This window comes from Lepidochelys kempii, chromosome 1 (assembly GCF_965140265.1).
Source record: "Lepidochelys kempii isolate rLepKem1 chromosome 1, rLepKem1.hap2, whole genome shotgun sequence".
Taxonomy (NCBI): Eukaryota; Metazoa; Chordata; order Testudines; family Cheloniidae; genus Lepidochelys; species Lepidochelys kempii.
The window spans coordinates 130563053-130580463 of record NC_133256.1 but is presented as its reverse complement, the minus strand read 5'-3'; the positions used below and the strand labels follow the sequence as shown (position 1 = coordinate 130580463).

General features: G+C 39.3%; 1 protein-coding gene across 1 annotated transcript in view; it reads left to right on the top strand.

The window, feature by feature from the left end:
* ANOS1 (anosmin 1) overlaps positions 1-17411 on the top strand; it is a 182348-nt gene that overhangs the window by 14963 nt on the left and 149974 nt on the right. Inside the window, 1 exon segment of the mRNA XM_073327881.1 lies at positions 15328-15375. Within this exon segment, the coding sequence (XP_073183982.1) occupies positions 15328-15375 (48 nt within the window).

The window sequence follows — 17411 nt, the reverse complement described above, 5'->3', positions numbered from 1 at the left end:
TGGACCGTGGTTCACATTCTGGTCATGGATGTCATCTCATTGGATCCTATCTCCACAGGCAAGGCAGGCTTGGATGAATAGAGTATAGGTGATTTCAGGATTCAGTGAAAAGCCAGGAGACTGAGAGATCGCATAGGAGGAAAGAACCGTTGGGGGCAGAAAGCAACCCAACAAGGGAAGGGAAAACCAGTACAGGATCTTCTGTCACCTTTGTGGTGTGGATAGTTAGATATCCCCACTGGTGGACTGAGGACTGGATGTCATGATAATGTGATGACTTTCAGCACTTGCAGGTGAAAACAAAGTTCCTTAAACAAGAGAAAGGCCAGGCAGCCTTCCTCTTGGGAAGAAAGCCCCTTAGACAGGTCTGTTCTTTCTGACTTGAGATGCAGGAAGCTGAGATTAGTCGAGATGAGATGCAATGCTGGCAGGTTCGGGGATGAGCTGGAGGGAAGATGATTCTTTTTTTTTCTTTTCCCCAAAGTCTCTTTTTAAGAACCCTGAAAAGGAGTAAAAGTGGGTGGCATATTGTATCCTTATTATTTTGCCTACCAATTAAATACATTTCAGTAAGGGCAACTTGGCATAGGTAACTTTGCTTCCACATCTTCTTGATTACTAAGTATGAGCTCATTACAGTCCTTGAGACTTATATAAATATTCCATTTTTGTTTGGACTAATCTAGTTATTCTGTCTGGTTTTCTTGCACCTGTTCATAACATTCATTTATTACAAACAACTTCACCTGTTTTCCATGAACATAAGAACATAAGAACGGCCATACTAGGTCAGACCAAGGGTCCATCTAGCCCAGTATCCTGTTTTCTGACAGTGGCCAATGCCAGGTGCCCCAGAGGGAATGACCAGAACAGGTAATCATCAAGTGATCCATTCCCCGTCACCTATTCCCAGCTTCTAGCAAACAGAGGCTAGGGACACCATCCCTGCCCATCCTGGCTAATAGCCATTGATGGACCAACTCTCCATGAACGTATCTAGTTCTTTTTTAAACCCTGTTATAGTCTTGGCCTTCACAATATCCTCTGGCAAGGAGTTCCACATGTTGACTGTGTGTTGTGTGAAGAAATACTACCTTTTGTTTGTTTTAAACCTGCTGCCTATTAATTTCATTTGGTGACCCCTAGGTCTTGTGTTATGAGAAGGAGTAAATAGTACTTCCTTATTTACTTTCTCTACACCAGTCATGATTTTAATATCATATCCCCCCTTTGTTGTCTCTTTTCCAAGGTGAAAAGTCCCAGTCCTATTAATCTCTCCTCATACAGAAGCCGTTCCATACCCCTAATCATTTTTTTGCCCTTTTCTGAACCTTTTCCAATTCCAGTATATCTTTTTAGATGGGGTGACCACATCTGCACACAGTATTCAAGATGTGGGCGTACCATGGATTTAGAGCCTCTATGATATTTTCTGTCTTATTATCTATCCCTTTCTTAATGATTCCCAACATTCTGTTCACTTTTTTGACTACTGCTTCATATTGAGTGGATGTTTTCAGCGAACTATTCACAATGACTCCAAGATCTCTTTCTTGAGTGGTAACAGTTAATTTAGACTCCATCATTTTTTATGTATAGTTGGGATTATGTTTTCCAATGTGCATACTTTGCATTTATTAACATTAAATTTCATCTGCCATTTTGTTGCCCAGTCACCCAGTTTTGAGAGATCCTTTTGTAGCTCTTCGCAGTCTGCCTGGGACTTAACTATCTTGAGTAGTTTTGTATCATCTGCAAATTTTGCCATCTCACTGTTTACCCCTTTTTCCAGATCATTTATGAATATGTCGAATAGTACTGGTCTCAGTACAGACCCTTGGGGGACACCACTATTTATCTTGCTCCATTCTGAAAACTGACCATTTATTCCTAACTTTTGTTTCCTATCTTTTAACCAGTTACCATTTCATGAGAGGACCTTCCCTCTTATCCCATGACAGCTTACTTTGCTTAAGAGCGTTTGGTGAGGGACCTTGTTAAAGGCATTCTGAAAATCTAAATACACTATATCCACTGGATCCCCCTTGTCCAAGTGCTTGTTTACCCCCTCAAAGAATTCTAGTAGATAAGTGGGGCATGATTTCCCTTTACAAAAACCATGTTGACTCTTCCCCAACAAATTATGTTCATCTATATGTCTGACAGTATTGTTCTTTACTATAGTTTCAACCAGTTTGCCCAGAACTGAAGTCAGGCTTACCAGCCTGTAATTGCTGGGAACACCTCTGGAGCCCTTTTAAAAAATTGGCATCACATTAGCTATCTTCCAGTCATTTGGTACAGGTGCTGATTTAAATGATAGGTTACAGACTACAGTTAGTAGTTCTGAAATTTCACATTTGAGTTCCTTTAGAACTCTTGGGTGAATACCATCTGGTCCTGGTGACTTATTACTGTTTAATTTATCAATTTCTTCCAAAACCTCCTCTAACAACACCTCAGTCTGGGACAGTTCATCAGATTGGTCACCTAAAAAGAATGGCTCAGGTTTGGGAATCTCCCTCACATCCTCAACCGTGAAGACTGATGCAAAGAATTAATTTAGTTTCTCCACAATGGCCTTATCATCCTTGATTGCTCCTTTAGCATCTCAATCATCCAGTGGCCGCACTGGTTGTTTAGCAGGCTTCCTGCTTCTGATGTACATGGTTAATTCTCAGGCAGGCAAAAAGTCACAGGCTATTGTGACATCTAATTAACTTTTGCATCATTTCACAGTTGATCTTAGAGTACACTTTGTAGGCCCAAGTGTACATATAAATACAACAAGAAACAATATATTGATTAATGACGTGTAAAATGAATTCCTTCAATGCCATCTTAATGCATCATCCTCACATCATCCTCCACAGTTCAAGGCCAGAATAAATAGATGAACATAAGACATGTCATGAAGATAAAATCAAAGATGGTTTTGTTGGGCCAACAGAGAGAGTGAATTTCATAGTCTCTGAAAATAGCACCAAAATTTGAATCAAGGGACAGGGCGTTAGAAGAAATAATTCCAGATGGTCTTATCTCCCACAAGTTAGGTAGACTGGGGGAATAGTTGCCTCTAAGATAGCCAGGAGCCACCATTCAGGACTTTTAAATCAAGATTAACACTTTAAATTTAATGCACAAGTGAAATAGGAACTGGTTTATGATTATTACTATAACATGTGCATCCAGATGCCTTCAGATTCAGAAACATTCCAAAATTGTAAACCTCATCAACAAATGCAAATCCCTGAGGGTGGATGTCAACCCTTCATGCCCTTAAGATGCTTGCCCATACCTCTGGCATACATCTTGTCAGGATGAAGCCTCAGCCAAATCATTCTCATCCAAGCCTCTCTCAGTGCCAGACATGAAGACAGCAAACAGACCACACTGTCTAGGTCCAGTGAAAAGGATAGATAGATTTAAAAGTCATCAACATAGTGATAGTGCTGCAACCCAACACACCTCATTATCTGTCTTACCAGCCTCATACATGTGGGAAGATTGACAAAATGGGAGAAAATGGGGAATAACACATGACTGATGTTAGTCATATTGCTTAATGGGCTACTGGAAGATATTCAGATACTACAGTGATGAGCATGGTATAAGAATCTGAATAGAATAGAATGGGATGAGGGTTCTTGGGCAGATAAGAAGTTGCCTAACAGCAATACCTGGGACCTTCCAAAGATGGAGCCATTGTAGCATTATATAATGCTACAGGGTTGGATGATTTAAGGAAAAAGTACTGGTCTGTGGTATCAAGTGCTGCTGATAGCAAGAGCTGCAATATGTTGGAAAAAGGGAATTTGAGTTGATTTGAATTTTCTGCATTTGAGCACAAGTTATATTGTGTGTGTGTGTGTGTGTATTGGGAAGTTTGGGTTGAGACCACTGAAAGAATATATAATACAGTTGCAGACTTGAGAGTTGGTTCAAAGAATTCTATATCCAACTCTGCATTTTTCAGAAGCCATTAAAATGCTGTGGATCATGCAAAGGTCTAAACTGAAAGGTGGCTTTGAGATCTAAAACATTACAAAGCTTCCAACATTTGGAGCACAAAAGAGCTTGTTTATTTTTCCCTTCCTTTACCTGATGCCAAAAACATTTGAAACATGACTTGTCAGTAAATGATTCCTTTATATACCAGTTACACCACTGATGACCGGGGATGTGTCAGTGTCAAATATTTCAGTCTTGTCCTGAAGGGATAGATATTTTCTTTTTATAGTACATCCTCATTTACCAGTTGCTAGACTGTCCTCTGAGCCACTGGTAAATTCTGATTTCTAGAAAGCTTTATCAGAATATGATAGAGAGAAATACTAACTTAATCCTTCCTCTGATTTCTGCCACTGAAAATCATTATTATAGAGGGATTTGGGAGCTCCCCTGTACTTCAGGCTTGCATAATAGTTACCATTCTGTTCCATTGTTTTAATAGCTCATAGCTTTCTGAAACTTTCACATTTCAGGTTGATTTTTTTTTCCAGAATTGCCCTCTGGTTTTATTTCCAGGATAGATGATTTTTTTTCCTGTATGGTTTCAGCAAAATGTTTCAGCTATATTGGCATGAGAAGAGCAGGAAAAGGAGAAAAGAAACACCTTTCTAATGATCAGAAAATGACATGACCTTTTAAAAACAGCTAAGGCAATAAAATGGCGGGGTAGGGAGAAAGAGTTTAACAATTGAAATTTGTCCTGGAGAAAGCCCTCAGTGAGGAAAAGTGTCTTTCAGTGTTCTGGTGAAAACTGGTTTGGAATTGACTAAGGCTTTGAGCCTTTGTAAATAGCACTTCATGCACAATGCAGTTCTGGGTTTACTCTTAGAACTTTTCCAAATATTCAGAGTGAAGATGGGCTATGCTGCAGATTCATACCCAATTCTTTGGTTCCTGAATTACCACAAATTGGTTAGGATTCATTTCCAAACATTTCTGGGAAACTGGTAGACCTGGTTGATGGGATGCTTCTCATCCTCATCCTGTGTGAATGAAGCAGGGTTCCTGTGGAAAAGAAAGCCTGTGATCATATAATTAAAGCAGGCATTGTAATACATATGCAAAAGAGAGCCATATTAAAGTTACATGGGCTACTTTAATACTGGCATTTCCCAACTTTTGAGAGCTTTGTTTTGCAACTTTAATAATATTCTCTTAGCATAGTGTTTGTTTAGGGAAGATTATATGTGTATGTATATAGTTCCCTAAATTCATTTCTATATTTAACACAATATAACATCAGACTCTTTTCACAGCAACCTGAGAGACAAAAGTGAAGCACCCTGTAGTACTGAGTAATTTTCTGTATATGCTAGTTAAACAGAGTCCATGAAAGTCATTTATATGGCCACCATGTAGTACATTGTATTTAGCATGCTAATTGATGAAGTATAATGGAATAGACCAAAGGTGAAAACTTGCTGAGGTTTACAGAGGCTTGGAATTAAATTACAACACTAACAGCTAGGCTGCGCCAGCAGGCTCCGTCCTGCAATCAGTAACATGAGCAACCCAAACACATGGTAATAGAACCTTTCTGCTATACAACACTATCATGTGCTCTTACATGCTCTATATTTTACAGATAAACTGTTTTAGAAATATTTCAAAATATTTGATCACCACTGTTTCTTGTATCCTTAGCTCCACAAGGGCACAACATACTGGAACCTTAAACCTGTCATTGATCCAGGAATGAATGCTGCCCAAGCAGAGCCTCAGGCCATTGTAATTTTCAGAGGAAAATGTCAGAGCCTGGAGGAATGATGGGAAATTTCTCTTGCATGTTGATATATGTACGGCAGATGTTAGACGTTACTCAGCTGTTTGGAGTGTTGGAAGTAGCTCTGGGAGAAATGGATTAGTGGGCAAAGTGCAGGGTAGTGCAGTACATGATAAATACATATTATTCCAAGTATCTTTGCAATGTATCACGAGGTCCATAATTAATGATATTATGTATATTATATATTGAAGCTGTACAATCAAAGAATATATTATCATGTTTTCCTTTACAAAATTAAATTAATTTGCAATATAGGTTGCACACAAATGTTGCCCAGACATGGAACACTGCTGAACTTTTAAACATATCTAGTTTGTGGCTCAGTCAGACTTTAATGTGATTACTAATACAGTCCAAATATGACTGCTATATTTTGTGAAATGTATGTAGTTGTTTTTACTTCTGGTACAAAAAATATTTCCAGGAGGTTACATCCTGGTAGATTCTAGACGAACGTTACTTTGCTAGTTTATTTGTTCAGATCCAATAAACTCTATTGTGCACCTTGATGGAAAAGCTAAAGTGGAAGCATTATGTATCCTGAGGAAACATAGTTTACAGACAAGTGCACAGTAAGACAAATCTTGGTTGTCTTATTCATGCAAGTAGATCCATTGACTTCAGTGGGACTATGCACCTGAGTAAAGCAAGCAGGATTTGTCCCAATGCATATTAAATGCTTTTGAATATGAGATTCCGTATACTACCTTCAAGTTATCATTATTTGCTCCTGGTTCTTTGTCCCATACTCCTTGTTGAACTTTATTTTAAATCTAAAATTTTCTTTCATAATGTGACTGAAATTGCTGTTGAATAAAGTAAAACTTCATTGGTAGGGGATGACTTCTAGAAAGTGTCATGGAGTAGTTTGTAATACCACAAGAAGGCAGTCATAACTCACAAGTGCTGCGGAAATCAAAAAGATTGTTTGTGCTCATTTGTTTATACAGCTTTGTTTATCTAGTAGTTTTTGTGTCCATTTTTAGTAGACACTGTGGTAGAAAGAAGAAATGTAATCTCCATTAAAGGCCTAAATTAAACCATAACAATGTGTGGTATATAATTTTAAGACTACAGATCTCCTGTTCATTCTTCTGTTAATGTGGTTTAGATTTTGACAGCTGCCTCTCCAGGAGATTATTAGCTATGATGGCCAGTCAAGAAACACTGAAGTCTCTGGAGTTTCTGTAGCAGTAGATCTTGACTTTATTTTTTTTTAAAATCACTCAGAAAATATTTATCAATTTTATTTTGCTGGATCATATCTTTTTGATGCATTATGGGTTGTAGCTTTACAGATTTCACTATAAACTTAAATAAACACAGTCTGTTAGGTAAAGTAAGAATAATCTTTGAAATCATTCATAGGAATTACATAGGATCAGTATAATGTCATGGAGAGGCTATTTTACTGTCATTTTCTTTCCTACCTGTCTATAAAAGTGAAACATAGATACCAGTGTTGCACTGAAGTCCACAGAGTTGCATTGGTGTAAAACCAATGTAAATGATAGGGAAATTAGGCTCATACTTTCTGCACATAACAACACTGTTCGTAATTTGACATTGATTAATAATTTGGGATGTAGTTTTTCCTAAAATAGTATTGGTGGCTAATCTAGATAATTAAATTCCATATATATTGTTAGGCTCTATGTTATCCATGGCAATTGAATTTTGGTTTGTGTTTATAGGGATGCAATTAAGTCTTCAAAACAGATCATTAGACATGTCAAAGCTTCATAACTTCTGACAAGCAATGATCCTTATAGCTTCAGTCTACTGGGTTAGCTGAAAATCCAGGTTTACTTTTCTGCAGCCTAGGTAATTGTGACATAGCTATGGGTTTTGTTCAGAAATATGTGTATTTCATTTTGCTATGAAGGGCTACACGGTATACAGAGTTCTCCTACTCAAAGCAATAGCTGCACTCCAAATATGTATTCCAAAGTACGGGCTACCATTTTGGATTTCTTCCCAGGGAATCTCAGCCCCAAGTTGCCTGCAATAGACAAACAACTAATCCCTCTTTTTTATTTACTTAAAGGATTCTAGAAGAAATGCCAGGTAAAGGAGGCCGTGATGATTTTATTTTACAAACTTCATTCCTGTTTGCCTAAATATCAGTCACAATCATTCCTATTTCCTTACACAAATAATACCTAAAACTAAAGCTCATTATTATTTGCCCTCTCACACTACAACTTACCAGGTCACTGAACCTTGATAATTACATTTGTTATTTCTTTTGCTTATTAGACCAAATTTCAATAGGCCAAATACAGAGCCTTTACTCCATAGTTAATCAGTTGTTATTTGAGGCAAAACTCACAGTAAAAGAACAGCCTATGTAGAAAAGAGAAAAGTCTGTGGGTATCAATCTGTGGAGTTTCCTAGCAGTTCTTCTGGGTTCTCCGTCCTCCCCATGGCAGACGGCAGGGGACCAGCCCCCAAAACCATCAGATCCCTGGGATCTGAGTGTATCTTAGATGGCTCTGTATTCTGGCAGACCACCGTATGCAAGTCTTGTGCCTCTGTGCTGGCTCTTCTAAATGCTGCCCTGAGAATTACCCTCAAGAGGGACAAGCAAGTAGAAGCTAACACAGCCTATATCACTGGGTTCAGTTAGGAGAGAAGCCCAGGTTGTTCACCCACTCCCTCCTTGCCATCTCCAAATGTGCAGTGCTGGATCCTATCCCATCCCTTTCTCTCCAGTCAAGAAGTTCTTGCAGGATTGGCGTCTGTAGGGGAGGCATACCACAGAGGCAAAACTGTCTTCCTCTGCAGTGACAGACCCCCTTCCATGCACATACGTATGTGGAAGGGAACGTGGAGCCCTAAGCAGGATTCCAGGATCTGGCCTTGTGGGTTTCGGTCTATTACATGACTTATTTAATTCAAAGGCAGCTCTTGTCATCATTTATTTCATCCATGGCATTGTATCAATTTAAAAGATGAAGTGATTTTCACTTCCAAAGAGGAAAGTGTTATGGATCATCAACAACATGCAGCTCCTCATTGATTTTCAGCCGAGTAGTAAGTACAATCATGTTTTACTGTATTTTGCCCCACTTAACTTAAAAACCTCTTAAAAACCTCGATTGCCCCCACATGACTGGCCCAAGAACATTTTGTGAAAATGGGAGTTTGATACGGATCAGTAGTTAGCAGATCTGTTAGGCTATGTCTACACAGCAATAAAACACTCATGGCTGGTCCTTGTCAACTGACTTGGGCTTGTGAGCCTGCAAAATTATGGTGTTGATGTTCAGGCTTGGGCTGGAGCCCGAACTCTGGGACCCTGTGAGGGAGGAGGGTCCCAAAGCCCAGGCTCTTGTCTCAGCTCGAACATCCACACTGCAATTTTTCAGCCTCATAGCTCGAGTCCAGTGAGCCTGAGTCAGCTGACACAGGCCAGCCCAGGGCATTTAATTGCTTTGAAGACATTCTCTTAGTGTCAAGAGAGAGTTTCTTGAACACAGATCTTGCAGAAGCTTCTTTAATCTGGCATCCTGTGACTCCCCACAGAGAAACACTGAGAACCTCAACAAAAGGCAGGTCCGCTAGTTGCTCACTGGTCATCAGTGTCCAGGAAGGATATGTGTCCTTAGTGGAGAAACTAGACACTGTACATACAAGAACATGCCCTTTCACTGGGTGGGAGGAGGATAAAGAGCTCTTCTGGGCTTGTGTTGCACTAACAAGGCACACCTGCAAGGGTAGAAGAGAGGGTAAACAACAGATAGTGGGACCTGGAGGGGCCTAGGGAGCCCTGCCCTTCCCCACAAATGGTGGAGAATGTGGGCAAACTATGTCTGTTACAAAGGGTTTTTTTAAAAAAGCCTTAAAGAGGATAGAGTCCAGCTGCTCTGCTCAAGATGGAATCAGAGTGGTGGTATAAGTGGGTGGCAGAGATACCAAGAGATATTAACCGACCAAGGGACTAACTTCAGCTCCCAACTGATAAAGGAATTATGCTTCCTTCTGAAGGTCAGGTCGCTGAAAACTATGGTAGACCAACCATAGATTGATGGTCTAGTAGAGTGGTTTAATAACACCCTGAAGGGAAAGTTAAAACGCTTTGTCAATGACAACCCTAAGCAGTGGGACTGGCTACTTCCAGCAGTCCTTTTTGCATTGGGGAGATCCCACAAACCTCTACAGAGCTCTTCCTATTCGAGTTGCTGTATGTTTGCCAACCACGAGGCATCTTGGACTTGCTATGAGGAGGGTGGGAAGAGCAAGATGTGGGGGCCTTACGTATGACCGAATATATCTGAGTTTAGAGAGAAAATTAGAAACATAGGGATGTTCACCAGGGAGAATCTGAGGAATGCAGCAACCCTAAGAAGATCTACTGGGATGGGAAGTTCAAGGAAGTGTTCAGGGAACTGAAAACATGACTATGGCGTGCACCCATGCTCTTCAACCCTGATTTTTCTTGGGAATTCATACTACATACAGATGCTTTGAACATCGGTCTCGGCACTGTCCTCTCACAGGACTTTGGAGGAGAAGAACATCCAATCCTATACCTAAGTAGGAAGCTATTCCCTAGAGAAAAGTCATACTTCGTTATTGAAAAGGAGGCATTAATGATCAAATGGGCGGTAGATGCCTTCAGGTATTACCTGTTGTGTAGCTACTTCTCCCTAATTGCTGATCTGAATCCACCCTTACGCTGGATTCAAACCATGAGGGACAAGAACCCTCTTTTAATGAGATGGTATCTTGCATTACATTCCTATAATTTCTGAGTAGAACAACAGACCACACTAACACTGATTTCTTGTCACAAGAGATCGGGGATGGAGTCAACCCCCCTGCCTCTGTGAATGGCCATCCCATCTTGAGGGAAGAGGTATGTGAAGGGACACACCCTCACACTGGGTTAGAGGAGGCTAATGAGCTATCCTGAGCCTGTGATGTGCTAACAAGGTGCATCTGCAAGGCTTGTTGAACCTGGAGGAGGAGAAGCCTAAAAAGGGAAACTTACCCCAGGCCTGTATTAAACACGGATAGCTAACTCCTTCCCTATGCAATTTGAATCCCAGCTTCTGCAAATTACAGGAAGTTAAATGGATGCAGAGAATGTTATTTCCTGTTCAAATGGATTCATTTCCATATTCCTGAAAATGTATTGCCTGTCATTTCTGGTTAGGTAAAAAGGAATCCCCAAGACCCTGTAAGAAATTATCATTACTTGATCTGTGCTGTGCATATAGATATACATGCAAACACCATAAACATGGTTAATTAGTAACTGGGAGAGTGTGGTATCAGGAGAGAGAGAGAGAGAGATTTAGGAGAAAGTGCTGTTTCACAGCCTATAATGTTCAGGCTGCAGAGACTGCTGACAGGTTAATGAAAAATGTTGGGAATAAGATGCCTGTATGAGCTGCATTTGTAGTGTTGTTAACTCATGTCATCCCCTTACTGTGTTCCTTAGCAGCAGCTATAGGTCTGTCTACTCAGTAGCTCTGTTTCATGCAGGTGACAGGCTGTCATATGAAGGACTTATTTCTACACTTCATTTGTGGGGTTTTCATTTTTGACAGAAGAAGCTTTTGAAGAATAGGCGTTTCAATCAAAAGTGAATCAAAGGTTGCAGAAAGGAACAGACTTTCAAAAACGATAATAGAGACATCGGGATTGTCATAACAGATCACACAAGTGGTTCATTTAGCCCAGCCTCTTATCTCTAGCAGTGTCAGGTATCAGATACTTCAAAAGAAGGTTCAAGAAACCTCATAATGGAAAATTAGGGAATAAGATGACAATGAGGGAAGTTATTTTTGTCATGGCTTGCATCCATAGCTGACAGTTTCCAGTTGCTTTGGAGGGGCATTGTGATAATACTTGTTAAAAGTACTTCCCTGTTCCAGGCCATGGATATAAACAAGGTTCTTGAACTTTTCAGCGCTTTGCACGCTTACAAATCTTCTGATCCGGCAGGGTGCTGAGAACTTTCTGTACACTGCTGGATTCCCTCTGTGTCCATTTAAAATATGGAGTGGAAGGCACAGAACACCTGTGCTTTTCATCTTGAAGGATCATGCCCAGTGACGTTACTGGCTGGGCAACTCGATAGTGCAGTGTGCATGCACACCTGTCAGAAACAATGCATCTAAATATCTTTATCTCATAAGCTTGAATTATATACTTGTAATGTTTCCAGGGCAAATGGCTTTGTCATCTTTCACTTTCTAATCACTTGCATTTGCGGTTCATTTGTTGTAAAATTCAGAAGTAAATTTTCAAAGGCAATCTGGCTTTAAATTTACACATCAAGTACAATGGTCAGATCATGGTCCCATTACAATCAATGGTAAAACTCCCACAGAATTAAGTGGGACCTGGATTTGGCTCTGTAGAAATACAGATAATGCAAGGGAACCTAGCAGGTAAAATGTCCAAGCTAAAATTCAGGAATTCAAATACTTTGAAACATAAAGTTCTATCCAGATGGGTTTGCATTTAAAAAAATCACTTCTCGAATGTAAATGATATTTGTATTAGTCATTTGCAAAAGGAGAGGAATCAGGGTTCAGAATTCTAGTTTCCATATTGTTCAAATAAAGCACTGAAAATTTTCTCTTTCACCTTATAAAGTATAGCATTCAGTACATGTTAGTTTGTATGCAGCTGACTCTGCTAAGTGATGGTTTTATGTGGCTCTGAACTTAGAATTGTTTTTTAATTGAGCACATACTAGTATACAGTAGGAAAATGCAAATGTTTGTAGATGTAAAACATTAAAAAGAAGGAAAGGCATCCATCTGGATATTTGTTGAGGGATTGTTCCAAGTACCAGATATAATTAAAAAGCAAGAATGTTTTTTTTTGTTTCAGTAGAAGGGGCTGCCTCACTAGGATGTAAAACAATAAATTGCTACTAATCTGTTATTGCAATCATTGCTATTTCTGTTACTTTTTTACATGAAGAAGTAAGAAAATGAAAGTAGCATGTAAAATATTGCTTTAATATTGCCCCTGGCTAGATTTGTAAAGGGAACCATTACATTCTAGACTGACATTGAGGATAACACTAAAGCATTCCCACTCGTGTGTGTTCTTTATAGAGAACCTAAAGTTTTATTTCAACTATTTATGTCTTTTTAAGGAGTTGTGCATGACTTCTCTTTTCATATTTAATTATTCTTGTGTCTATAAACATTGTAGCTAGTAAAATTCTAAAATAATCACAGCTAAGTATGAGATTGTATGTATGAAGGAGTGGCTTTATAGTAGATAATTGGGAAGATGGAAAGGCAAATACACATAAAATATTGAAATCAAATTATATGAGTCAAGAGCCTTTTAAGACTGCTATTAAAATGAGCTTTGGATAAGTGGGGTACTGGTTGCTCATCTTTATATATATCATCTTCTCAGTTATTCCACCAAATAGCTGTGATGCTAAAAACATCTACTCTGCCATATAAAAATAAACAAAACTAAAATTCATTACTGGAACTAAGTGGGATTTCCTGACCTACAGGTGCAGGTACTCTCTTCTACCATATTCATCTCCAACAAGCATGTACATAATTTTAATTGCATTAATTGAGCTTGTAAAGTAGAAGTGTAATTCTTGTTAATTCAGTGTTTTTAACGTCTGTCCCTGTACTTCAGAATGGGCCTGATCCAAAGCCCCTAGAAATCAATGGACACACTTAAACTGACTTCAGTGGGCTTTGGATCAGGTCCAGTACACATAGGAAAGGAGTACTTGTGGCACCTTAGAGACTAACAAATTTATTTGAGCATAAGCTTTCGTGAGCTACGGCTCACTTCATCGGATGCATTCAGTGGAAAATACAGTGGGGAGATTTATATACACAGAGAACATGAAACAATGGGTGTCACCGTACACACTGTAACCAGAGTGATCACTTAAGGTGAGCTATTACCAGCAAGAGAGCAGGGGGAGGGGGGAACCTTTTGTAGTGATAATCAAGGTGGGCCATTTCCAGCAGTTGACAAGAACGTCTGAGGAACAGGTGGGGGGGGGGAATAAACATGGGGAAATAGTTTTACTTTGTGTAATGACCCTTCCACTCCCAGTCTCTATTCAAGCCTAAGTTAATTGTATCCAGTTTGCAAATGAATTCCAATTCAGCAGTCTCTCATTGGAGTCTGTTTTTGAAGTTTTTTTGTTGAAGTATTGCCACTTTTAGGTCTGTAATCGAGTGACCAGAGAGACTGAAGTGTTCTCCAACTGGTTTTTGAATGTTATAGTTCTTGACATCTGATTTGTGTCCATTTATTCTTTTACGTAGAGACTGTCCAATTTGGCCAATGTACATGGCAGAGGGGCATTGCTGGCACATGATGGCATATACCACATTGGTAGATGTCAAATAAATTGGTTAGTCTCTAAGGTGCCACAAGTCCTCCTTTTCTTTTTGCGAATACAGACTAACACGGCTCCTACTGTGAAACGTGTCAGTATACATAGGGTGACCAGATGTCCCGATTTTATAGGGACAGTCCCGATATTTGGGGCTTTTTCTTATATAGAGACCTATTACCCCCCCACCCCCATCCCAATTTTTCACATTTGCTATGTGGTCACCAGAAGTATGCAGGTCCAAATTCAGAAAGGGCATGTACTGCATCCTACCACCTTCAGCTCTCTATTATGATCACAGAAAGTTGGAAATCAATGTTTGTAATTCAAGTCCTAGCCCAGCAAAGCGCTTAAGCATGTGCTTAACTTTAAACATGCAAGTTGTTCTGTTGATGTCTGGGACTATTCATGTGTTTAAAGTTAACCACGTGTTTTAAGTGCTTTTGCTGTATCAAGGCCTTTGTGTCTGCTTTAAGGGAAAAAATGGACAAAATAATTTTCTTTCCTCTGCTTTTATCCACAGACCCCACTATACAGAGTAGGTGAAAAATAATAGATGAGATTTTGGAAATTTGGGTAAACTTGCACCCCAGGGGGAGGAAGGACAATAGTGGTTTTAATCCACCTTTGCATTTTATCAATCCTGAGCGACTTTGGGGGCTGTAGAGACCCCTGTCATAACTTAGATTGCCCCACAAGCTTGTCAAAATTACATCAGCCTCCCCAAGCTGCCCTGTGAACTGGAGCATTGCCTAGAATCTCCACAGTGCTGCCTGCCTGATATGCTCTGACACGTTCCTTCTGTTCTCAGTTCTGTTCCTCAGCATGCCTCTACGATCAGTGCTGGGTGAAGGGGTCTTCAGAAGGCAGCCTTATGGTTGGGTTCCTCTGTGCCTATGCTGGGGGAACTTTCTCCCAGTTGTAACCAGGATTTTTAAGGGACCTTTATGCCATACTAGGCCTTTTACCCAATGTAAAGGGGCCAAGGCAGGGATGAGGACCTCACCCAATAACAACTAAACAATTGTCGGGATTGTTACTCATACTGGGCTTACATTGTAACATCAGTTTCCAAACAGAATTAGAAGAGAAGTTCAGTCTAAAAACTGATGGCATAATCTGGGCAATTTTTAATGACATATTTAATATTAACATATCATTTTTTTTTCTTTTGCAGAACAATGGTTCCCTTGTTTGGTGCCAGAATCACAAACAGTGTTCAAAGGTAAGTGCTTCTTTAACTACCCGGGAGCTTACACTTTGGTTTTTGGAAATGAAACTTGTCTTTGACTTTAAGAAACTTGTCTTCCGAAGGAGCTGATAAAGATTTCTTCTAAAAAACACTCATTATGGTAAAACATAGTCCTGTGATCTTTATAGGAAGATAAAGCACCCAGAGAGCCATATCCTCTGCTGGTGGAAATGGGAATAGGCCTATTGCAGCAGTTAGTCGAATTATCCCAGTGTACACCGACTGAAAATCTTACCCATAATTTCTGTTTGACACAATGTTTTAGAGAAGCGAGTGAAGCAGCCAATCTTGTTAAAGTGTACATTCAATAACTCTCAGATACTCCAACATTAGACATTTCATTTAGTTGGATGCTTAATATACAGCATAGGACTGAATTTCTTGGACAAAATTATTTCACAAATTCCAGTGTTACCCTTTCTCAAGCTGACTCTTTGACCCCAGAAGCTTAGGGGGTAAGTGAGCTGATAACCAACTTATTTTGCTGGACAAGAATTTTGCTAGATTGCCTGGAGAGAAGCAACAATGCTTCAGCAGCATTAGAGGGTGAAAGTGGAACTACAGGGTCTAGTCACTGACTGCTCTTTTCATAAACACACAATGTTAGATGCATCCATTTCCTGCATTAGTAATTCACCTGAAAACTGTGAAGAATGGGCAATGAGGAACGGTGGAAAAAAGGCCACAGACCCTAAATCTCCATGATGATGTAGGCCTACAATAATTTAGGCATTGTATCATGTAGTGATCTATATTCACTGTTTATTCCCTGATAGATTGACTATGAATGGGGTCAAACCCCAGTGGCATTATAATGGAATAGATCACTTACTAAAGAGGTGCATTGTTTAGTTGACGTAGCTGAGTGTACTCTGTTTTATGAAATCCAGACTCCCCATATGCAAAAAGGTTTGTGCATTACTGTTTTAACATAATTTGCTTAAAAGCTCATTCTAATATTAGCTGTAGCATATGGCGATCCTTGGTATATATTGTATCAACATTTCCACAGTAAGACTTTTAGATCATGTAGGAGCTAATCCAGCTCCCTTTGAAGACAGTGACATTTTTCTAATTGATGACACTGGAGGATCAGTCCCTTATTGAGTATGCTATTGCATGAAAATCAAAATACACCACAGAATGATTATCAGTCTTATCAATGATAAAAAAGCTATATTTGTAAGTTACATTGCCTGCACATGAACAGTAGCATGTTGGTATCAGAAGAAAGAGTGAAAAATATTCCTACTAGCTCTTCTCAATTTCAATACTCAGCCATCCTGAATTCTCAGGGAAACAGGTTCTACTTGTTACACTGTTACAGAGAAACCTCACCACCCATAAAAGAGGTTCATTCAGAGTATGTGATACATCATAATTAAATCACCTCCTTAAGAATATGCAGGGACTTTCACATCCTTTCAATGATCTTGATATAGCTTTCCCTTTTTATTATTGAGGCTGATACTGTACCTCCGCTAATCTCTGAAAGAAACTCACTGAATGGCTTTTGTCTGCATGAAAAAAGAAGGAAACAAATAAAAATGTGGTCCAACTTCTAAAGCAAGGCAGAGGTTAAATGAACATCCATTTGAGTCAGTGCCAAGTGCATAGCAGCCATACAACATATGTCTTATCTAGCATGAATTTGAGGGCAACCTTTAGATTGAATTACTGTCTTGAAAGGATGAAAGACCGAATGTTCCAAGTTAAGATTTTTTTTTTTAAACTGAAAACATGGCTATTATTCACATCTTGGATTGCTGAATGCTTAGAGTGCTCATAATAGCTTGTCTTATCATTCCCTAGTAGGTAGGAGGGTAACATAAATATTTTGCATAACAATAATAGGTTTGCCATTTATAAGGAAAATAAATAAATATGTATTAGACTGTATTCTTTGTGGTTCTGAGTCCATGGGAAATGTGATTTCCCAGAAGGTTTTACCCCATCATATTTTGCAATTTATAATTAAATAGGTGGGTTACATAAAAGCTGAGATTTCA